The following is a 25,617-nucleotide window of genomic DNA, read 5'->3' on the forward strand; positions in this document are numbered from 1 at the left end:
TTCTTCCCTCTTTAAATTTCATCCTCAACAGCCATGGCCCGCCATCCTTCTTTAATCATTTTTTCATTACATTATAAGTTCCAGTAGGTACTTTAAACAGCATATTTATTTATCTGTAAATGTCTCACATTTAAGCTTACCATGGAAGCTATAAAGAGTGCCTTCATTAATATTCTGGTTATGTCAGGATTTGCTTTTAAGGTTGAAAATTGACTGAGGTGGGCTGCATACCTCTAGGGATTTGTTACTAATCCTTTAAAAGGCCATTTCAAATATTTTGTTTTCTAAAAGTATAAATTACTCCAGACAGTTGTGCTTAAAATTGTGGTTTGGCCCTTTTTTTTTTTTTTTTTTTTAAAGAAGTTAATAACTCACTGAATAGTGGCACTATTTAAACATCTTCCTTGAATCTGCCTATCATATTGGACATCTCAAAAGCTCTGCTTTAGATGCTTAAATACCTGTCAAGCTGTTGAACACTTAGACTATTAGCTACAGATTTTTCCTGAACAGCAAATTCTTCAGATATAGTCTTTTTTATGTTTCTTTTCACCATCTCTTTTAATGGTGACAACTTTCTGGGGTATGTCTTTTTTTTCTTTCTTTTTTTATTTTTTAATTCTAGATAGAGAGATTAAATATAATTTTCATACTTGAAACTGAAGTTAGTATCTACTCTAATTGCTTTGAAAATTAGGTTTGCTTTGAAACTATTTCCTTTGTGTTTTTTCTTCATTCACAGGTTCTGTTGTCTTTTGAGATAGTCATAAACACACACAAAGCATTGCTACTTGCACTAGCTGTCTATATCTGTGTATATATGGTATAATCTTATCTGGAGAGTATGTGTTTATGTTAGGAATGCGGAATAGATTTTTCAGTGATCTTCCCAAAACTGTGAAGTTAAAATGAAGGTTCTTTGCACTGTTCTCCTATCTACCTACACCTGGAAACTTTACTGTGCATAGATACAACTGTGGCTGGGACAGTGCCTTTTGTAGCGTGTACCTTGGTCAGCCCTTGTCTTCCTTATTATCTATGTCTAACAATTAGCTCATTGGATGAAATACTTAGCTACAAGATCACATAGGAATTCCATTGAGATTCTTGTTTTTGTTTGTTTTGTTTTGCTATATAAAAGTCTGTGTTTTTCTACTACAATCACTTTAACACAGCTGTTATTTACAGAGAGCCAATTTTTCATCTTTGTGTTATTGGATAGCTAAGAAATTTGACAGCTTGCACTGGTAGAGGATATGGAGCTGAGCAATTTCCTGCGTAGCTCTGTTTTTGGTTATGGTCTTTCCAGAGAATTTTGCCTGTAACATGATTCAAAGCTCAAACTATGAGAACTTTGGATGACTGAAAGTTTATGAAAGATTAAGAGTTTATGTAAGAGTAAGTTTACAAGCTTGAATTTTTCCAGGCCTTGTTTTTTGAAACTTTGCAGTGGCCACTCAATGGTACTCGGGTCTTCAGTGTGGTAGTTTATAAGCTGTAATGCCATTTTTCACTCTGATCAGAACTAAAATCCAGTTGGGACTGTGTAGGAGTGGCAGCAATGATCGTGAAAATTTATAATGATTTTTCACTGTATGTTCATTGACTATGCTCTGTAATAGAATTTCAGAAATAGTTGTTAATTATAGCAGTAGTTCTTCATCCACAGAGGAGAAAAAAAAATCACTGAGTGATTTCTGGGCCTGTCCTACTGTACATTTAAGAGAGTCCTGGGTCATTGTTTTCTATGTAATGCAGTTCATCTACAGTAGGATGTAATGTTAGAATTATGAAGTTACGGTTTATGTGAAGGACTCAGTACAGTTGTAGATGAAGAGATCACTGTTCATAGAATCATAGAATGGCCTGGATTAAAAAGGACCTCAAAGATCACCTAGTTTCAACTCCCCTGCAATGTGCAGGGTCTCCAGTCATTGGACTAGGCTGCCCAGAGCCACGTCCAGCCTGGCCTTGAATGCCTCCAGGGATGGGACATCCACAACCTCCTTGGGCAACTTGTTCCAGTGCATCACCACCCTGTGTGAAAAACTTCCTTCTAAAAGGAAAAATTGTACTTCAATTTAAATTTGAAACCACTGAAATCTTTATAAAGCCAGTGAACCAGTAATGTGAAATTCAGACATCTTGTTTTTGGAAGGGAAAAGATTACACAGTTGCTCTGACAAAGATGATTTTGACACCATTGATATGTGGAAGTTTATTTTTAGTGGAAGGTGATGTTTGCTGTTTTCACAGAGCTTCAGTTTCATGGAAGACAGCAATAGAAGATTTTAAAATCATTGAACTGTGATGTCCTGTTGATTGCTATGCTAGGTAACTCATAGCTTTCTCAGACAAATAGTCTGAGTTACAGAGTATGTGACTGAACCACGCTTATATGGGAATGTAAAAATATTTCCCAGGTGTTCTTTGAAAGTACTGTAGTAGTACTGGTTTATTGCTTCAGACAGAATCGTCTCTGAGTCACGGAGTCTTCATTGTTAAGCCCTGCATTTCAGTTCCCTTACCTGTGTTCTTACCAGTTCAACAGCTGTTTCATTCTAAACCTGTGGGATCGGAGGTCATTTTTTTCTTCACATAGATGAATAAATTTATTGCTGTCCACTGGAAGCATGCTATGTTTCACGATTAATACTTTATGTTTAAATAAAGTAAGTTGTAGAAAGTGGATGTGGATAGAGTTTTAAATCTCTGGTTATTTGATTTGGTGTACAGAATTCATTTTGCATAAATATAAAATTCTTTGAAACTGATATGCACATTTGATGTGTATTAAACAACTAATAGGATTTAAGTTTCCATTTTTCCTTTTGAAAATAAAACATGACAGTACAGTGTTCTTGCAGTAGCAACACTTAATTAAAAATGCCTGTCCTTTTTTGTGATTGTCCAAACTTACTGTTTTACAGCAAGTCAGATTGACTTGAATGGAGTGACATAAATTTGTACCAATCTAAACGTTTAACACATTAAAATAATAACTATAAAGTAGCTAAGTTACCTCACTTCTATTAGGATTCTTTGTTTTCTGTTGTTAATCTCCCCTAAGTTATTAACATTAGCTAATTAGAGCATTAGTTTTGAATTTATTCCTGAGCTGGCATAACCCTCCTACAAATACCTAACATTTGGATTCTAAAGGGCAGTTCTAGTATTTCTTTCACCCTTGTAGATGTTACACATTCATAATCATATTAAAAAGCAGGAGTTTTGTGAGGTATTTTGAATTCCTATGTTTCTCCATGCCATTTATTCTTGTTTTTAAAATAAATTTAATGTCAGTTGTTTGAGATTAGCACAGGCATAAGACTAGGGCTGCTGTTGGTTGTTATAATACTTAACTTCTGTTGTCTCAGAGTTGAACCACATTTCCTGATACAGCTGAGATGAGAAAACCCAAGGCTTTATTGAAGCTTGCTGTTTCTTTGAATGTAGTCCTGAGGAAATGAGAATCCTTTATCCCTTTCCGCTGCATCTCTTAAACATTTGATAATGCTCATTAAGATCAGATGGTCTCACCCTGAGTCTGAGATAGCAAATGAATTACATGTTAATATCATTAAACATGGCAAGATGTATGTTCAAGTCCAAAATAGTATAGGTAGACTCTGAAATACATAAGTCATTCTGAAAATAATGCCTCCTATCAGTTTCCACGGAAATGACAAGAGATCCAAGCAGCACAGTAATACTATTTGAAAGAGGAAATTCTCAGCTACACTAGTCCCCACCATTAGCTGTGCATTTTTGTGAACAATGAACAAATTCCTGCATGCTGTCCCTGTGAAAGTCTGTATCAGCTGAGGTGACCCACTGTGACCATTGCTGAAACACAGCACCCACTGCCTCACTGTGCTCACACCCACTGCTTGGTCTCCAGAAACCAGACTATCTGGTCTTCAGTGGCAGTGAATGTGAATGGGTTCTGTTTATTCCACATGGAGGGATTCAGTGATATGCCTCTGCTTCATCTGCACTTCCATGTCAGACACCACTTTGTCAGACTGTGCCTCTGCTTCCATCCATCACACAGCAACAAAACGTAATGGAGTATTGGTGGGAAAGGTTCATCCTCTACTGGAATACCAGCTCTGGTATTGTTGGCCAACGTAATATCATGAGAAACATTACTTTCAGTGCTGCTCTAGTACTTTCTTTTGGTTATTTCCATTTAATTTTTAATACTTTGCAGTGCTTATAGCCTGTAAATCTGTATCACCTCAGTTCTAGGGTTCTCAAATGCTGGAGTGCTTAGCATTCCCTAGCTGATGAATTCAGGACCAAAATTGAAGCTGGTACCATTTTCTCTGGCACTAGTTCTCAGACTGCTAATACATATTTCCGTCCAAACAAGAGCCATGTTACACAACCTGAAATGTGACATCCATGTAAAGTTCTCTCCTTCTGGCTGGAGTTTCTAATCCCAATGTATAATTGCTTACTGCTAGTAGATCCCTTATTCCTCCGGCCATTCACTTTTTTTTTCTTGTCATTTTCACTTCCTTTTTACTTTTGAACAACAGAAGTCACCTGACTCTCCTAAGAGGCTCTCCAGTCTAATTGAAGTTCTGCATCAACAGCTTTTCTGCCTATATAATTGGAAATCCTAGGCATTTATATTCTTAGAAGTTTGCACAGTTCCTCCACTGCAGCTAAGAACTCCCATTTTGTTGGCTTATCTTTGTTTTTCTCCAATTCTGTTTTCCTGTTCCAAAAGATGTCAGTAGGTCACAAGCCATGAGATAGTTCTACTGTATGTAATAAAACTTAAAAGACAAGGATCAAAAATGGACAGGAGGAGAGCCTGATGGGCTCTTCTTTGGTACTAGTCTTACTCAGTAGAAAATAAAACACTGGAAACAGTATTTTTTGAGTGTCTCATGCCAATCTTTGTTTGTACACCTCACTTTCCATGGTTGATTCTTCCTTTCAGATATGTCAGCGAAGCTGTGAGCAGATGTGAGCTCCTAACCCAACTTTGTAAGGAAGTGAGGTGTTAGGGAAGAAGAGGACAGCAAGGTTTGCTCTGAGCTGTCTTGTACCTCACTATGAAGTACCAGCTTCTCTGTGTCACCAGTGATCAGTTCCAACATCTCAGCTTTGTTACCCACAGAATTACCTAATTACCATTGAATTCCATCCCTTCAATATGATGCCAGGGTCTGATTTCCTAGCGGTCTTCCAGTTACTTCAGTATACCTGATATACACAGGCTCTCCATAATCTGCTTCTGTTGCTGCCTCTTCTTCCTAAGCCATTCTTCATACTCTTGACTGCAATTCCAGAGTTATCACTCTAGCAATATTTTAGTCTTCTTTGTTTTCCTCTGTACCTACCTGACTTCACTGCTTTACTCATCCTGCAGTTTAATGTGAATCACTTCCAGCAGTTTGTCATTTTCAGACTCTCACATTCCAAACTCCTAAGACGATCTTGCTTTCAGATTCATCTCTCTCTTATATGCTCTTCTTCTGTGTATTATCCCAGTGCCAGAAAGCTCTTCCAGAGCAACTGCAACCATTTCAAAGGAAGAATGACTGATGAAGCAAGCTTCATTAGCTTTGTATTTGTTTGTGAAATACGGTGTGGTTGCTCACTGTGTCACAGTTAATTTGCATTATTAATAAAAACACTCCTGTAATTTTATTAATTTTCTTCCCAAGTTACCAGTTTGATGTGGGATAATGTAACTTTCATTCAATGAGGCTTTTCTATTTCCCCCCCCCCCCCAAAAGTCAGTGCTCTAGATGCTGCCATCTCAGTCTCCAGTGTCCACCAAAGTCAGATGGGATGAATATCTTTCTGGAGAGCAGAAATGAGGAAGGGAAATGAAACTAAACGCTTACACTGGGAACATCACCTACTGCCTGAGGTTTTATGCAAATGGCTCACAGCATCACAACTCAATATAAATGCTGTTACTTAAAAATTTTATTTCAGCTACAATTAATGAATAACCACATAATGACTTATTTATGCTAATTGCTGGATAAACCAGTAGCATGTGTTTGTGTGATGAAAGTTCTCCATGCAGCCATGCTTCTTGAAAATGGTTTCTCCAAAAGCAATTTAAAGAGTTATAATTTGGGTTAAGAAACTAAAGCATAGTTCTTAGAGTTATCATTTCCACCTTCTTTCAAAATGAGAGACTAATCTAGTATTTCCTGGGAAATATAAATTCCTGGATTAAAGCAAAGTTGGCGTTAGTATCTTTGCAATACAGTATCTGTTAATATTTGTTTCATCTCTGCCAGATAGAATATTTAGCTCTAGAAAGCCATCATCATTCTAGATGCCTTTCTGACTAAAAGCTTGTAGCCTCTTTTGACCTTATCATTTATGTCCAGAGTTATTACAGAATAAAGAGCAGAAACAACACATTTGAAACAAGATGTTGCCTTTTTTTTATTTTTTTTTTTTTTGTATTTCCCTCCCATGTTTCTTTAGCTTATTGCTTTAATAATTCAGCTATCTCCTATACAGTTGAATAATTTGAGTCTACTCTGAGAGTAATGCCTCACATTTGATCATGTGGAACAGCTACATCAGAGGCTGATAGTGGTGTTACAGCAGAAGAGGTTGCACCTCCTCACCTATATTCTGTTATAATGTATTGACACTTGACAGCAGAGGGTCATAGAAGCTGTGAAACAGTGGCTCACCTTTGCTGGTGCACATTTGTATGAGCACACCACGTAGGCTCTTCACTGATGGCAAAAATGCAGAACTAATGGTGATGACTCTGTTGACAAATAGTATTTTGTAGCTGAGAATTCTCTTTATCAGATAGTCTTATTGTGCTCTTTGCATTTCCTGTATTTCATGGAAATAGGAGGCATTACTTTTGGAGCAACCTACATACAAAAATATTGTGTAAATTTTATATCCTAAGCTTTGCATATGTTACATCTTGTTGCTGTACAAGAGCCAGACACTAGATCAGTCTGGTTCTGAGGCATTTTTTAGTACTGCTCCCATTTAATCACCTTGCCTGGGGAAAGTTTCAGACACAGCTTGAAACTCTAGGCTCTTTGCGGTTATTCTAGATTTTTTTTTTTAGTTTACTGTTAATGTGTAGTAAATTACAGGCTTCTGACATCTCCTGATAGTGCCATAGACAAGACAGAAATGTAATATATAATTCATAGTGTGTTAGCAACATGAAATACTTTAAGGTTATCTTTTACAGTGGAAAAATGTTTTGTGAGTGCCTGAGAGTAAGTTTAAAAGCCACTGCCCACAAAATTTCTTTTAAGGTTTTATGAATTCATCATATTTAAAGTGCATCCTTTTTTTTAAAAAAAAAAAAAACAAAAAACAAAAAACAAACCTAGAAATATATCCTGGTAACATCATGAAAACAGAAATAATGCTAGAAGGTTTACTTATTTAATGTTATCAGAAGCAGAGCCTTCAGTGTCAATTAAAGGACAAAAACAAAAGGATTCCTTGGCTTAGTGGTGTCATCTAGAAAAAGGACACACAAACAAACCCTAGAAAATACTGACAGCAAACTCTTTTTGAGGAACATCACAATAGTTTCATAGCGGGGGTGATAGTGTCTGCTGCTTTTCTTTCTCTTCTGTTTTCAATTGTCTACTTAAAAAAAAAAAAAAGGAATGAATTGAGCAATTCCAGCTTCTGCTGATTCAAACTGAGTATCTTGCTTATCGCTTTTTATGGTATCTCAGATATTGGAGAGATCTGGACCTGTTCCCCTGCTTAATATTTGGAAGCATTAAACACACCTTAAAAATGCATTTCAATAAACTTGTAGACCTGGGTGGGCAGTGGTGGACTGATGCAACAATGCTGCTACATTCCAGCCATTCATTTTTCTCTTTAGGATACAAACATTAGCTCATTTGTAGCAATGTAACACCTCAGTTTGTAATCTTTTATTCATAAAGGTGGCATCATTTAAAAGCATTTTCGGAAAAATGCAGAGCCATAACTGTGCCAAGTTATAGCAGGATTTAGGTATGAAGCAAAACTTGCATTTTTCCCCAAAACTAGAAGTTTAGTACTCACTTGTTAAAGATCAACAGCTGTTCTAAATAAAACTCTTCATAACCATGCAAAGAGCTAACTCCGTTCTCATATTGGAGTGTTCAGTGAAGTTTTGGTCCATGTGCTTTATGCCTAAGATTCCAAAAGTGAAATTTCATTGTTTAGCTGAATATTTTGGAAAATCTGAAGGTATAGACAATTCATTAATTACTCCATGCTTTTGGCTATGATTGGAAGATTGCAACATCTTTAAAGGATATTTCAAAATAACTTGCTTCCTAAAACATACTATTGCAAGCTGCCAAGTCTGGGAAACACAATCTATTTAGACTAGATTAGGATGGTATATAAAAAGCAAAAATACTCTAAAAGTAGGAGAGACAAATGGAGTTCTTCACTCATAGAAGTAAGAGAGAAAGCAAGTGAACATCTCAGTGGGCTTTGCGTCCCCTTTTTCTTTCAAACTTGGGATTGATCTGCTCTCCGTGAGAACAAGTAAGCTCAATAGATTAGATTTTGTAGAATCACTAAGGGTAGAAGGGACCACTAAGGTGATCTAGTCCAACCACCAAGCCATCAACATCATACCCACTAAACCATGTCCCTGCGTACCATATCCTCACAGTTCTTGAACACATCCAGGAATGGTTACTTCACATAATTCTGGGCAACCTGTTCCAATGCTTTACCACTTTTTTTTTTTTTTTTTTTCGGAGAAGAATCATAGAATCACTCAGGTTGGAAAAGACCAAAAAGATCATCAAGTCCAACCAGAGCCTAACCATAGTACCCTAAGAACCCTCTGCTATATCATGTTTCTGAGCACCACATTCAAACGGCTCTTAAATACATATAGGGATGGTGACTCAACCACCACCCTGGTGAGCCTATTCCAGTGTTTAACTACCCTTTTTGTAAAGAAGCGTTTCCTAACATCCAACCTAAACTTACCTTTGCACAACGTGAAGGCCATTTCCCCTCATCCTGTCACTTGTCACCAGTGAGAAGAGACTTGCCCCACTTCCACTGTAAGTACCTTCCAGATAATGGAAGAGAGCAATAAGGTTTCCCCTCAGCCTCCTTTTCCCCAGATTAAACAGCCCAGCTCCCTCAGCCTCTCCTCAAGGAGCTGATCTTGCAAGCCCTTCACAAGCCTCATTGCCCTTCTCTGGTCCTGCTCCAGTACCTCCATGTCCTTTTTGTACTGAGGTGCCCAAAACTGAACACAGTACTCAAGGTGAGGCCTCACCAATGCCTAGTACAGGGACAGGATGACTTCCCTAGTCCTATTCACTGCATCATTCCTGATAATCATGACAAGCCAGGATGCCGTAGGCTGCCTTGGCCACCTGGACACACTGCTGGCTCATATTCAGCCGACTGTCCATCTGCACATCAAGGTCCCTTTTCATCAGGCAACATTCCAGACACACCTCCCCAAGCCTGTAGGGTTGCCTGGGGTGGTTGTGACCAAAATTCAGGGCCTGACACTTGGCCCTATTGAAATTCATGCCATTAAACTTTGCCCATTGATCAAGTCTATATCTTATAGACTTTATATATAATATACATATAGATCCAGTCTATCCAGGCCCCTCTCTAGTGCCCTCCTTCCCTCAGGCAGATTAACACTCCCTCCCAACTTGGTGTCATCTGCAAACTCACTGAGGATGCACTCAGTCCCCTCATCAAGATCACCAATGAAGATGTTAAACGGAAGCAGCTTGAGCACTGAGCCCTGGGGGATGCTGCTTGTGACTGGCTGTCAACTGGATGTAACTCCATTGACCACAACTCTTTGGTCTCAACCATCTAGCCAGTCCTTTACCCAGCAGAGCATACGCCCATTCAGACCATGAGCAGCCAGCTTCTTCATGAGGATGTCATGGGAACAGCATCAGAGGCCTTACTGAAGTCCAGGTAGACCACATCAACAGCCTTACACTCATCTACCAAGTAGATGTCATAGAATGAAATCAGGTTTGTCAGGCAGGATCTACCATTCATAAACAGATGCTGACTGGGCCTGATCCCCTGGCTGACCTTTAATTGGTCCATGATTGTTCCTGAGATTATTCATCCTATAAATTAGGAAACATTTCCTAATATCCTACCTGAAACTCTCCTGGTAGAGTTTAAAGACATTTCTTCTCATTCTATTACTACCTGGGAAAGGAGACTGACCACTACCTCCTTGCAACCTCCTTTCAGGTAGTTGCAAGGAGCAATAAAGATCTCTAAGGTTTGTTGCTTGTCTTTGTAGAAAAGTCTCTTCATAGAAAAGTCTCTTCAAGAAAAATACTTTGATTCTTCTGCAGTTATTTTTCCCCTGTGACATGGCATCTCACTGCCTTGTAGTTTGCTCTTGAAGCAACATTTTAAGCCTCTTTGCTTCTTAACTGTTTATGGTTTGACAATGTCTATTTCAGAATTTATGGAAGAGTTATACATGCACTGCCTGCAGGTACATTTAACCTGAGAAGCAGATACAGTTTTCTGATTACTAGAGCAACTGCAGAACATCTTTCTAATCAGTATAAACAAAACCACAGGAAAATACCACCGGTTTCTGAAAGAAATTACATTACATGGAGTGAAAGTGCTGGTAAATTAGGTTCTCTCATATGTACAGTTGTAATTATACAATTGTAAAGTTGACAGATAACCAGACATTGCATAGAAAAGATTAATAACAAACACTCACCAATGTTGAGGCTCACAGTAAGGATAGATGCTCACCAATGCTAAGGCTTGCTGCAAAACTCCACACAAGCACAACCTCCAGAAGGAGTTCCTGCCTTAGTGGTGGTTAGCCCTTAAATGAGATCTAGGAGAGGTGGAGTTGAGCTCCACCCTTTCTGAGAGCACAGCTGAATTACCTTCACCTGTGCTCCTGCAGCTGACCCGTCTCTTGCCTCAGATGGTTAATCAGAGGTTCAGGCTGTGAGCAACAGTTTCCCATACACTCATATCCTTATGAAGCATAATTATTTGCAAGAATTAGCTAACATTGATTTTAAAGCTGTAGCTTTGTTTACTAGTTTTTCACTAATATCATTTATAACTCAGGTTTTATGTTGCACTATAAAGCATTTCAGTAAAAGAATAGAATGGAGATTAAGTGCTCTTAAAGACAGCATTAAATGTTGTAGCTGTGACATGGAAAGTGAATGGGACGTTGCTCTTCCCTCTCTCATAGCAGACCATTGGAACATTTGTTCTCCCTGTCAGTAGCTTTCTTATTATAATACACATTCCCTGCTATTTTTTAATGCTTTGTATGTTGTACCAGTAAGAAGTCTGAGTCAAGGAGAAACACAATTTTTGCCTTTGCAAATTTAGCATTCATCTAATGCTAGCTTTCTTTGAACCTTCATGCAAATGTACTTAAGTTTTCTAATTCTTGTAAAAATAGTTGTGCCACAGTCTAAAAAAATGGAAACATGATTTCTTGTAATTGTCCTTTTAAGTAGCATCATGAAATAATTAGTATAGCATACTTTAATTGGTGGCATCCTGTTAGCTTTTTATGAAAGGCATGAATAAGAACGGAAGCAGAGAGAACTAGTTGGTTAGATCCTATGGCACATTGCTGTCATCTTTTAGGGCAGGGAAGAAGCAGCTCTGTTGTATATTTAATGGCAGATCCAGTGCGTAATAGGTCTTCTGTTTTGATTATTACTTTTTTTTTTTTTTTTTTTTTCCCAACTAAATATCCCTTTGGGATGGATTTTTGACAGGAAAATTACAGGATTAGTGCCCACTGTATGACTGATAATGGAAGCAGCTTTTTCTCAGTAAAGCATAAATGCATCTTAAATAGGCTAAAAAGGAAATAAAGAAAGATATATAGTTTTAAATATAAGTATCTATAGATATGTGGAAAGATTATAGCTTGGTTGTGGCAGTTGCCACTAAATCTGTGCTTAATGTTGGCTGTGTGCCAGTCATCTGCTTGTACAACTTTTTGTCCCTTTTTTGTAATTCTTTTAATGTTCTCCAGAACAGTTACTTCATAAAATGACAATTTAAAATAAATAACAAAGGAACATTTCTGTCATTTAACTTCTCTAATACTGTCCAGCATAGAAATATCAAAAATATATGAGCCTTCCTGGGGTTTCCTGAGAACTTGACCTTGTATTAGCACTCTTTCCTGCTCATGAGTTCCAAGTCTCAATTTTCAAGCAAGTTTAGAGGTCATTCTTTAAGCATTCTTTCTGTACAATGCTTTCAGTTAGTGTACGGTGACTTGCATGTTAGTATAGGATATGAATATATATGAAAATAGTATTTCATTTATTTGTAGTCTGGGCCTGGCTGACAGGAACAATAGAAGGCTTGTACCGTGTTGTCTGCTGTCTTGCTATCTGTACAAATACAAACCTGAGATACATACTATCACATACACAGTCTTGGGCTTTTGAAACTGTTAACTAACTTTAAGAATTTTGCTACATTTTGTTTTTGACATTCTAATCCTTTTTTTTTCTGTATCCTTCCTTGTGAGATACATAATTAGTAAGTAAAAGTATAATCAAAGTTTTGATGTGTGGAGAGGAAAGCAAGCATATTTTAGAGTAGTTAAGCCATACTACCATAGATTTTGGGATGGTGTGATTGGTTCCATGTAACACTTAATTTGCATTGCATATCTTGGGGCAAAATTAACATGAAATATACATTCATGTCAAGTTGTATTTTTCACATTTTTTCCCATTTATATTTTACATATATAATGCACACACTCACACACACAGAGGTGTCAGTGACACCTCCACTAGTGATTTTTACGCGTGCAGCACGCAGGCTCTTGTTCATTGCTAGTGAAAATGCATAGTTGATGGTGGTGACTGTTGAAAATGTGTTTTGTATCTGAGAATTTCCTCTGTTATCTAGTCTAAATGTGTTCTTTCTATCTGTTGTAGTTTTGATGGAAATAAATAGGAGGCCTTACTTTCAGAGCAACCTATGTATATACAATACATTTAGTATTTATATGTTATGTTATATTTTTGTTATATATTATATAGAAAATTGAACTTTCTCTGGAAATCTCTTTGTCTTTCCTTCTTTCAAAACTAATTTGAGTTTTTCTGACCTGCAGTGAACAGATCTCTTATGTCTTTCTGGTTCTTTAAGCTTTTCAAATGTACACTATTAATGCAAATGAAGAATTTTGGCATCTATAATTTTAATAATCAGGAATGACTTATCTAAGAGACTAATGTTGACCCTTGTGAAATGATATATGAAGAAAGAGAGAAATAAGGAGGAAAATAGCAATTTGAAAAAGAAGAAATAATGTAAACCCACACAAGTTTAGATAGCTGCCTATTCCTAATTTTAAGTTCCTGGGCATCCAGCTTGTTGTCATATTTTTTGTGCAACATTTATCTATCGAGAGTATCGTAATACTTCTGTGCTACTGTGAGCTCATAGTCTGAATTTGTTCAAATTTGAATGCCTTTCTAGAAGAGTACCTGGTTTTCCCAATACTTGTGTCCCATTTTTCCTTTCCTTGGAATTGCACATTGAATAATGGGTTCAAGACAGTTAAAATGTAAGATATAAGAATAATATATATAAATATATATATTAGGAAGTAGCTCTAGTTTTCCCTGACACAACTGTAAGAAGTACCTGGATGTTCTGTGTGTTTCTGCATCTGTGATACTTCTTAAGAAGTCACTTAGAAAACTGATAGTACAAGCAGAATAAAGCAATTGAAGGTGCTAGGCTTACTTCACAGACATTATATTAACTGACAGGCTTTACAGTTGATTGAATGAGATTGAGCACTACTTTGTGTTATAAATTAGAGTATCTTTGTGAGAGATAGCCTGATGACTTCAGAATATCTGTAGAATTATTTTCATAATTATATGTATACATATTCATATATGCATATATTTGCATTTATTTCAGTATTGGTATATTCTTGTATATAATTTAGGAACATGGCAAGTTTAGTTCCCTAATATAGGTCACCTTTTGGAAAAGCATTTCTAGTTTATTTGCTTAGGGGAGATAACCTTGCACACAGTGAAATAAAATAAGGGGCTTTTTTTCTACTTCAAAAAGTTGTTAATAGCTGTTCTTACTAAATCCTAAACTGTCGGGTATTTGTTATGCAGTTATATTGCAAAACACTTGTGACTGCCTGGCAAAGATCTAAAAAGTGATCTGCATGGTTTTATGTTGTAGGCTCCCGTCTTCGTCAAGAAGATTTCCCACCTCGCATTGTTGAACATCCATCTGATTTAATTGTTTCAAAAGGAGAACCAGCAACTTTAAACTGTAAAGCTGAAGGAAGGCCAACACCAACCATTGAGTGGTATAAAGGTGGAGAAAGGGTGGAAACTGACAAGGATGATCCTCGTTCTCATCGGATGCTGCTGCCCAGCGGATCTTTATTTTTTTTACGCATAGTTCATGGGCGCAAGAGTAGGCCAGATGAAGGAGTCTATGTCTGCGTGGCAAGGAATTACCTTGGGGAAGCTGTAAGTCACAATGCATCGCTGGAGGTGGCAAGTAAGTACAGTTCTTTTTTTTCACTTTTCAGTAACAGCCCCTTATAATATTATTTGAGGATTTGGAAAAGAAAAAAAAAAAAAGTAGATGCGGTCTACTCTGAGTCAGTAACTAAATGTACAGTTGTTTTTTTGGTTTTTTTTTTTTTTTTGTTTTGTTTTTTTTTAAATAATAATTATTATATGCCTGTTAATGTGGTTATATCACTATAAATTTCAATATTTCTATGTCCTCAAATGCTTCCATGGAATTGTGATTATTTGATGTTTATTGGGTTTTGTGTAATTAGTTTCATCTTATATATGTGTATTTTTTTCCTCCCTAAATATGCATGAAAAGCACATTATTTGTTAGGAGGTAAGATAACTGGGATTTTATTCAATAAGGTACATTTGGAATTGTTCTTTTACAAATAATTGCTAGGAAAAAAAAAAAGGAAAAAAAATGTTTTTAGAAACACAAAATAACCTTTTTTGCTCTAAAAGAAGTGGTCTACAAATTATCTCTTCTAAGTATTTGGCCAAAGGAAGGAACAGTCAAGTGTGTTCATATCACTTTGTAATGCTTATCTCTTCCTGTATACTCTTTAATCTCTGCTCATTTTAGAGGAAGAGAATTGTACATGAAAGAGTTTTGAGCAGGCCTTGTGGAGGGCCATGCGTAGGTCAAAAAATGTCAGTTTTGTGGTATTTAAGTATGAAAGAAAGCTTTCCAATCCGAAAGTTAGTTATTTCTCTTCAGTTGCTTTTGTAAGTTTCCTCTGTAATCTATTGTAATTCTTCTGGTGCTGAGTTGAAGAGACAGTTCCGAACTGGATGAATCTCTCTTTGAAAATACTGACCTCTCCACTGACTAAATGTCTTACATTAGGAACCTGGACAGAGCTGTCCTTCACCTTCTAGGCAAGTTAAGTTGATGCTGGTAATGGTTCATGACTTTAGAAAAAAAAGATTTCTAAGAATTGCTAGATTTTCATAGCCCCTACTGAAGGCAGAGTAAATGATTGTTAAGTGCATTTATTTCAGCCCTTTACCTATCCTTGTCTACGTTTGCAGAGTACTTTCATAGTGCTTGTATCAAAAGGATCTCAAGCATTGCATGTAGAACATTAAATATGATTTTTATATGATTAAGATCTATGACCATGTTGTTTCCTTGTTACCACTTCTAGTGATAAAAGTAATTGGTGCTTGGCTAATTGGAAGTATGTTTATCCAGCAAATGTATAACCTATTTAAACACACTGTTGATCAGTTACTCACTAATGCTATATGCAGTGTCTTGTAGGTGTAGTTTTTTTTTAGTGGGCATCCATGTTTAAGTGATTCTGATGTTATCTGAATGCTGTTACTTTGTAGCACTGCTTGTAGAATCTTAAAGAAGTGTTCTGTCCATGCAGTAAGTTCTTGGATTTGTTGTGTCTCTTAAAATGATGTTTGAAATGATTGTACTGCTTCTGCATCTTCTGTGAGATACACTTAATAGCTGATACACTATTGCATATATAAACTCAAATGTTTCATAGTTGCTAGATGAGTTTGTAAATTCTGACTATGGTTACAGTTGCAGTCTTTTTTACAAGGTCTTAAAGTGAAATACAGTTATGAGAAGAAGGTTTAAGAGTGCATCTGTTTTGAGCATAACAGCATTTACAGTTCTGTGCATGTAATTGTATACACATACATTTGCAACTTTGAAATACTTAGATTATAATTTAATTTCTGTATGTTTGCAGTTTAAAATTGCATTTCCATTTACAAGGTACAGAAAGTCATTTGGATTACTTGTATAGTTACTTCTGGTGCTTGAAGTTTAACCAAAAAAACTTTTGTGAAACATAGGAAATAGAAGCTTTGTATGTGCTGTAACTGCTTGCTGCCACTGGAATAAGCAACTCCTGTCCACACCACCTAACATTTCATAATGTGGTAGGGAATTCAGCACACCACTTGTTTCCGTCACTTCTTAGAGTAACAAGTTCAATTAGATGGTGTTCATTCACTGTTCCCTGAATGTGTGTATTTAACTTAAGATTTAGGATAGTACTGCAATTTTTCATACACATTATCTCTTCATTAAGCTTATTTTAGAGGCAGTTTCAATGCTCATGTTTGAGAGGAGTAATTAATTCTCTCTGTGGACTGTGTCGTAAGCTGAAGATATCCTGTAAGTACACTGAGCATACATTCTGCAGGGAAAAGGAAGGAAATATAGAGGGAATCATAGAATCACAAGGTTGGAAAGGACCTACAAGATCATCTAGTCCAACCATCCTCCCATTACCATAGCTACATAAAGCCACTAAATCATATCTCATAGCTCCTCATCCAGACTCCTCTTGAACACTGCCAGGGATGGCAACTCCACCATATCCCTGGGAAGGCCATTCCAGTGCCGTACCACTCTCTGAGAGAAAAAGGTCTTTCTTATGTCTAGTCTAAACCTTTTCTGGTACAACTTGCAGCCATTTCCTCGGGTCCTGTTTGTTGCCTAGGAGAAGAGGCGAAGCCCCTCTCATCACAACCTCCCTTCAGAAGTTGTAGAGTGCAGTGAGGTCTCCCTTGAGCCTCCTCTTCTCCAGGCTAAACAATCCCAGCTCCCTGAGCTGCTCCTCATAAAACTTGTGCTCAAGACCCCTCACCAGTTTTGTTACCTTTCTCTGGATGCATTCCAGTCCCTCAATGTCTTTCTTGTGGTGAGGAGACTAAAACTGAACACAATACCTGAGATGCGGCCTCACCAGTGCTGAGTACAGGGGAATGATTACCGCTCTGTTACAACTGGCCACACTATTTCTTATACAGGCCAGGATGCCATTGGCCCTCTTGGCCACCTGAGCACACTGTTGGCTCATGTTCAGCTGAGCATTAACCAACACCCCCAGTTCCTTTTCCTCTTCACAGTCATACAGCCACTCAGCCCCAAGCCTATAGTGCTGCATGGAGTTATTGTGGACAAATCCCAGGACCCGGCACTTGCCCTTGTTGACCCTAATCCCATTCACCTCAGCCCAGCGATCCCTCTGAAGGGCCTCTTTATCCTCAGGTAGATCAACATCACCTCCCAACTTGGTGTCATCTGCAAACTTATTGAGGGTACATTCAATCCCCTCATCTAGGTCATCGATAAAGATATTAAATAAGATTGGCTTTAGTACCGACCCCTGAGGGACACCACTTGTAATGGGTTGCCAGCTGGACTTAACTCCATTAACCACTACCCGCTGGGCACAGCCCTCTAGCCAGTTTCTTACCCAAAGGAGAGCATACCTGTCCAGGCCACAGGCACCTGGTTTCCCCAGGAGAATACTGTGAGAGACTGTGTCAAAGGCTTTGCTGAAGTCTATGTAGACTACATCAACAGCCTTTCCCTCGTCTACCAGTCTGGTCATGCAGTCATAGAAAGAGATGAGGTTGGTCAAGCACGACCTGCCCTTCATGAACCCATGCTGGCTGGGCCTGATCCCCTGGATGCCACCTACATGCCATGTGATCTTACCCAAGATGATTTGTTCGATAACTTTCTCAGGCACTGAGGTCAGGCTGACGGGCCTGTAGTTCCCTGGATGCTCCTTACAACCCCTCTTGTAGATGGGAGTCACACTGGCAAGCCTCCAGTCATCTGGGACTTTTCCAAGTTAACCAAGAGCACTGGTAGATGGTGGAGAGTGGTTTAGCAATCACCCCCGCCAGCTACCTCAGCACCCGATGGTGGAGCCCATCCAGTCCGTGGACTTGTACAGTCCAAGTGGAGGAGGAGCTCTTTAACTTTCTCCACTTGAATAATTGGGTGTGTATTTTGTGTTCCATCCCAGACTTTCAGATCAGGGCATAAAGTGCCCTGAGGATAACTGGTCTGCCCATTAAAGGCACATGTAGAGAAGGCGTTGAGGACTTCAGCCTTCTCCTTATCCTCAGTGGTCACATTCCCCGCTGAATCAAGTAAGGGTGGGCATTTTCCTTGGTTGTCCTCTTACCATTGATATATTTGTAAAAAGATTTTTTATTCTCTTCTACTGTAGTGACCAATCTAAATTCAAGTTGGGCTTTCGTCTTCCTAACTTCCTCCCTGCATATCTTAGCAACTTAAACTCATACTAAAAATTCAAACAATATAAAGTATTGCAAACATTTTTATCTACTTAAGTATACGTGTATTTTAAGAACATTAAAACAAGTCAGCAACAGCAACAACTAAAAAGCTTTAGATGTGATAGCTACAATGGAGGAGAGATTGAAATCCCCAGTAAATCATGGTAAAGTGAAGAATGTTTTTCCTCTGCTTTGTCCTTTTTCATTTGTTTCCTTTCCACTGGTGATTTGACTGATGTGTGTGTGTCATTTAATCCAAAGCTTGCAGCTTTATCTTCCACTTATGTGTATCTCAGTCATGATAGTGCAGCCATTAATGAATAATTTTGAACAGGACCTAGTAACATTTATAATATCAGCAAACTGAATAAGAAAAAGGCATACTTAATTCAATCTGTGCCTCCTGTGGCCCTTGTAAAATGCTTGAAGATCATGCGTCTATACACATGGCATTGTGGATTTGTTATATCCTCTCAATAATATTTGGTACTTTGTTGTTGTTCGTTATTATTATCATTTTTGCAGCTTCATTGTGGATGCTTCTGTGAAGCAATCTTTGTACCACAAACTTCTGAAAATGCCTTCAAACCAACATGATCCTCCGGCTGATACAGTACTATCTTTCTTAAACCTATCCAACCAGTACTTGAACCCTCAAGATTACGTTGTTTTTCTTCACAGTACAAGGATTATAACTTATATAAGTTTCCCTAACCAAATAGGTAGCCACATGATATTTCAAGAATTAAAATCTCATACACTTTGTAAACTAGTAAAGCTATTTTAAGTTAAACAGCATGTGAAAAAATAGCTTTTGAAATTGATGTTAAATTACATTTTCTGTGTAATTCCAGATCTTTAAGTTCCTCTTAAGTGGAAAGAATCTAAATTTGAGTAAACAGGAACTCAGCAAGAAGTTGAATTACAGGTCAAGAGATGTAACTTCTATTTAGTTTGGGGATTTTTCTTTTTATAGTTTACTGTTTTCACCTTCATTTGGAATGCTACCCCTAGAAAATTTCTGACATTGAAACTGAGCTTGCATTATATACTCAGTTTCAGTGTGGTAGCCCAAAGAGAGAAGACAGTGGGATAATCAGATAAAAGCCTGTAGTCATCCTTTACAGATTTACTCTGCTGAGTCCATTTGCCTCTCTCTTCTTGACTTCCTGAACTCAGCCTTTTGATCTCTGGAGACTTACTTAAATTAGCTGTGTGTTTTGTTTTTGAGGAATGTTAACTGGTTTCAACTTACTACCTACCAGCGACACATTCTCCGGTGCTGAAAGGTCCTAAAGAATTTGATAAAGGGCATGTTTCTGTCAAAATGAAACTGAGTAATTCCCTCTGTAAATGTCAACTTTACAGGTGAGAATACAAAATGGAACTATTCTTGTTTCTCAGTGCTTGAGATTGCTTTGGCTACCATGTAAACAATTGGGAAACAAGTGTTGTTTTTCATAGGTAAGCAAAAGTAGTTTTGAAAAAATAGAAAGTTTAGCATCAGCAAGTAGGATGGTGTCTGCATCTGCTTCTTGTACTTGGATCTATCAAGACTGTCTGATGGATGGATGCATCTGATCAAGATCAAATTCAGTTAGTGACATGTTATAGCTTGTTGCAATATTTAAATTTTCTTTTCATACTTTTATCCAGATATCTCTCTTGTAGGAAAATGGCATCTCTGGATTTTATGGCTATCTTTTATGTAGCATTATATAGAAACTTAGGCGTATCAAATGTGGTAGCAGCAGCTGCAGGGCTATTTTCGTCATTATTCCTCCACTGTCAAGTTTTTGAGGAAAAATCAAGTGTGAAGTTGGCTTTGTTTGCTAGTCAGTGGATTCTGAGGTAAACTTTCAGGGGTAAGTTCTATTGTAACACTTCCATTTTCCATTGATATATGGATTTGTTTCTCATAAATAGTGCATTTGCAAAAGTGTTTGTAAAATAAGTATGCATGTATGTTACCATTAACCTCAAAAGCAGCGTATTTTATAGTAAGCAAGCTGTAGCATATAGAAGAATGTTGATGTTTCTTTTCCATTTACTCTGGATAATACTTCAAATACTTTTCACCATTAGATCCCAGGAGAGTCCCAGTTTGCATGTGTACTATTCTGCAACATTTAAAAAAAAACAAAAAACAAACAAAAAAAAACCCCTTCCATAGCACAGAGTTGATTAAAAACGTGATTGAACTATCAGAGATAATAGTGTCTCTGTGTGTGCTCTCCTCATAAGAAACATTTGATTTCCTCCTCATTAGGATGAGTTATGACATGCTTTCACCCATTTTTAATCCCCACACAGTTCCCTTATCCTGACCTGGATTGCCAGGAGAGCCTGGGGATGCAGCCAGACCCACTGGATCAGAACTGGAAGTTCCTACTGCAGACAGCTTGCTTTCAGTGTCTGCTGTCTCAGTAGACTGTGGTTTGTGCTTGCAGCCAGTTCTGCAGGGAGCTACCCTTTGCCCTGCCAGCTGGCAAGTGAAATCCCACAGAACTGCTGAGGGGTTCCAGGGGGAGAGGCTCAAACATCACCATGGTGCCCACGTGTCATAATGGTGACATCACTGTGCAGTGCCTGTGGCCCGTCTGGTGCAACAGCCAGAGCAGACATTACTGACCTGCCCTTGTTGCTGATCCTGCGCAGAGCCACAGGTATTTTCACTTGAGTCAAGGAGCAAATCAAATTGTACTTGAAGGGGAACATTCCTCATCCAGACCTTGCTTTCCCTTCCCTATGTGGTCTCTTGAATCACTCCCTTCTGGACTCCTTGGTGTCCCTTGGGTTCTCCAGATGGGAGTGGAAATCAGCACCATTAACAGAAGAAAATAGCATTGCCATTGTGTCACTATTTCTTGCAAATGCTCTCATTTCAATTGCACAGCTTCTGTAAGGGAGTAGCAGTGCTCTGCCATGTCAGCGGTCTCCCAGAAGCTGCTCTGTAGGTCCAACTAGAAAAAGACATGAAGTGCAAACAGGAGCTGTGCAACCCCTCTGTTTTTTTGTTTGGTTCCTATGTTTTTATTTGAGGCTCTAGAAATTTACAAAGCAGTCCCACAAAATCAGTGGTGTTCTCGAAGCCATCTAAGTTGCAGTCCTCTTACAGGATCAAGTGTTTTGTGTGTAAACCAAAGATTTGACCTGGAGATTGTGTCTTGCTTCAGAACAGAGTAAAATAAGGGATGTGCCTTACAGGAAGAGGAATTGAATATTCACACTTTGCTGATTAACTTATGCATTAAGGAATGAAGGAGGTACAGATTTAAAAAAAAACAACACAAAAATCTGTAGAAAACAAAGAAGAAAAAACACAACCCAAAGCTTGGCTGAAGATACCGTTACTTAAGTATGTATCCAAACTGGCATACTTCTTTTGTATGGCAGAATTTCTGAAATTATGTGCTACTCTATAATTTAAGGAAAATAGCACATGTGTTATTTAAAAGACATTGGGAATATCTAAGTAACATTTAAAGATCTGGAGGTTATATAGTGTGCATGCATAAGGTTAGTGTTTTATAGTTTTGGTTGTTTTGTGCAGATGACTGGAAGCCCATATTGTTAGCCTTGTAGCTGTGGATTACAACAGCAATAAGAAGCATCGAGTAAGGGAGGCATCCTTATTATATGAAGAATGAATTAGAGATCTTGGCACTACAGTCTGTTTCAATCTCAGCTGCAAACTCCTCTAAGTATTAAGTGGCATACTCCTCGATAGGTCTTAAAATCATATGCTTTGTGACTGTAAAAGACAGACCCTGAAGCAGAGTTCAGAGGGAGATCTATGGTGGAGTTTAGCAAATGGATTGGGATCATTTAACATTGTTTTGGATTTGTTGGTGTTGTTTGTTTGTTTGTTTGTTTACAGTTAGTGGGCTTTTTCTGTTCTAAGGTAATTTTTAAATGCACTTTTCAACAAATAAACTAGTATCTTCTCCGGCTTCTGCTTTAAACTGAACTTCTTATTCTCTCTGGCACACTGAGGTAACTAAATGAACCAAATATGTTAATTCTTATAATTAGTGTTTACATTTCCTAGATGATAGTATAGACAAAGCATGAAGTTAAACAGAATGTTGTCTCATAATACTTGTGCATTGATGTTTGGTTGCCTTTTTATCTCAGTCCTACACTGTAAAACACATTTTTCTGAAGTACTGAAACACCTACTCCTGAGCTAAATTGGGGGATGAATGTATGTTATGTTGGTACTTTTTACTGTGTGAACATAGAACTTTTGCCAAGTACTTCGTATGAATGAGATTTCATTATTATTTTGAACTATCATCCACCAGAAAAGAAAGATAACAGCTGTATTTAAAACTGTGAAGAATTTTTTATTTTTTTAATATTTTTTTAATATTTTTTATTTTTTTACTGTCAGCACAGTCAAATCTTTCTTAAAAATCATGCTGCTGACAGAGATGGATTTGCACTGTTGTGTCTACAAACTGTTTTGATGAGAACTGTCTGACTTGGATCCTGTATGTAAATTGATTTCAGCTGATTGCTTTGAATTTGAAAGAAATTTAATTTGAAAACTGCCCTGTTCTACTCCCTGTGGTAGTGGAGGCTTCTCTACGTCATCTGTTAAGCAGTGCATAGTCAGCATATGGCCGTTCCTCTTCTATTTAAACTGTTTTCTCCTGAGAAGGAGAAATTCCCTTCAGACCAGACAGACATCTGCTGACTTGCTCTTGCAAGCAAAGCCACTGAAAAGATATCCTTCTCGTGATTAAAAGGAATATGTCTGGAGGCGCTTACTTTTTGTTTGATTAATCAAAGATTAAACACATGTGGACTTTCTAAACCAAGCGTCTTTGACCTTCTGTGCTACCAAAATTGATTGGAGAAGAGCTGTACACTAGGTGGGTCTTGACTGATATTTTTAATATCTTACCTATTTGTGCTATGATTGGAGTCTAAAAGTTCATAACAAAGTGAAAAAATGCTATAAAAATAGCTTTTATGATATTACAACTTAAAACTTTAAAATGCTTTCGATTAATATTCCTATGCTTTTCAAAAAAATAAAGTCTTACAGATATACAAATGTACTATTTTACATACCGTTACCATTTTGGTTTTTCTACCAATTTCCAGATATAAAGGCAGTCTTGGTTATTTCTGTTTCTGAGTCCCTATTAGTAAAAGGCTTGCTATTGTAAACTTCCTTAAGTCTGGTATTCAGCTCAGTATCTTAACCTTACATAAAACTTCTGTAAAGTTAGAGTGTATAGAAAAGGCCTGCAGTTTTTTCTCTGATTTAAATACACATTGCTTTTTTCCCCCCACATTTATGTGTGCAGAATATATGGACTAAAGATGCCAGAGCAATAAGATGGTAGTAATTAAGCAGATTCCTTGAATAACATGGTGTTCTTAGTTTTCACCAGTTACGCGTGAGTCTTTCTCATAGACATCTTTATCTCAAGATAATTTGCTTGGCTCCAGTTTTTTATTAGTGGAATTAGTTCTTTGGTGTAGTTTGTAGTCAAGTTTTAAAACAGGAAAGGCTCCACTGATAAGATGACTTTTCTAAGATACTTTATAGAACTGTCTTGTCTTCTAGACTGCTCTTTCTAACTATCATGTTTTTGACTAATTAATCAGTTTTTCTTCAATGTATTTGAAAACTTATCTATGTAACAGTTCTGAAATAAACTGAAATACAATGGAAAGGACCATCCTTTGATAAATACACAGCACAGTACTTTTGTCAAGATACTTCATATGATGGCAAAATTTCCTAATATAGATGCAGTATAAGAATGTTAACAATAATCAAATAGATAAATACTTGTGGAATTTGCATGTAAAATACAATAAAATAAAATTTAAAAAGGTGTACCCTTATTCATTAATGGCTGAACCAATTCAGTGATGTTAACAAAGGATCAAGGGTAGACCTTGCAAACCGCTTATTTTTAAAATGCTGAAAACTGTTATTTTATTTTATTTTATTTTACCTGGAAGAGTTACAGTGTTCTCTAAGAATGAAGAAAACAACCATCTGTCTAATTTCAATTTATGTCCCTATATAGAAAATAAATAAATAAATATGCTTTGTTTCAGCAGTTTATCTATTGCTTTGTGATGTTTTGTTTTTCAGAGTATCCTGAGAAGTCCATGCTTCCATAACTACATTTATTTATTTCAAGTAAAGTTTTTAAAGCTTGTACTTGCGTAGGAAAGAGGTTTTTACTATTCCTGTTCTGTAGACAGAAAAACTGATTCAGGGAGAAAACGAGGTATTGGTCTCTGAGAGTCACAAAGACATCTGTCAACTGTAGAAGGATGTGGGAACTCACTGTTATATTTGTTGCTCACAAGAACCCTCTCTTCATCAGTAAGCTTTAAGGACTATTTGAGATGTTTCATAGCTATTTTTAGTACTAATTGCAAATAACTTCAAAAGTCCTTTTGAAGCATTCCACAATTATCCCCTTTGGATGGTGCTTGGGATATAAATTTAGTTCTGTAGCATGTAATTTTCAGTTTCCCTTCCATGGACTTATTTCTGTAGACCCTGAATTGTCAGTTCCGTATGGTTATAGGCCGCCCCCCCTTTTTTTTTCCTCCCAGCTGCCCATGGATCAGATGAATATACCAAGATGACTGTTTTAACCCTCCATTATCCAGAGAGGGAAAGCTGTAAAACGGAGATGTGAATAGTATGTAGCTGCCATACTCTAGATAACCTGATAACAGAGATGCTTGCTTTTCTAACTCCAGTTTAATGTGTCCCTGTTGCATGAAGGCTATTCCTGCAGAAACTGGTTGGTGTTGTTTTTAATTTCATACATGCACAAGGAAAACCTGCAAGGGTCAAATATTACCCTTCAGTTTTACTATATATTGCAGGGAATTAGGGTGCTTTGTGCCCACATCAGGAACATCCAGTGTAACTCTGCTACAGGATTATAATCTTCATTAGGAGATACTGTAG

General features: G+C 37.4%; 1 protein-coding gene across 15 annotated transcripts in view; it reads left to right on the forward strand.

Annotated features, from left to right (window-relative positions):
• Positions 1-25,617, forward strand: part of ROBO1 (roundabout guidance receptor 1) — a 692,513-nt gene that overhangs the window by 414,461 nt on the left and 252,435 nt on the right. For all 15 annotated transcript variants that reach the window (XM_085547220.1, XM_085547240.1, XM_085547251.1 and 12 more), the window contains one exon: positions 14,239-14,565. In XM_085547220.1, the coding sequence (XP_085403346.1) occupies positions 14,239-14,565 (327 nt within the window). The remainder of the gene's footprint in view (positions 1-14,238; positions 14,566-25,617) is intronic.

The sequence above is a fragment of the Coturnix japonica genome, chromosome 1 (genome assembly GCF_054131305.1).
Source record: "Coturnix japonica strain WE chromosome 1, WE-NBRP24, whole genome shotgun sequence".
NCBI classification, from domain to species: Eukaryota; Metazoa; Chordata; class Aves; order Galliformes; family Phasianidae; genus Coturnix; species Coturnix japonica.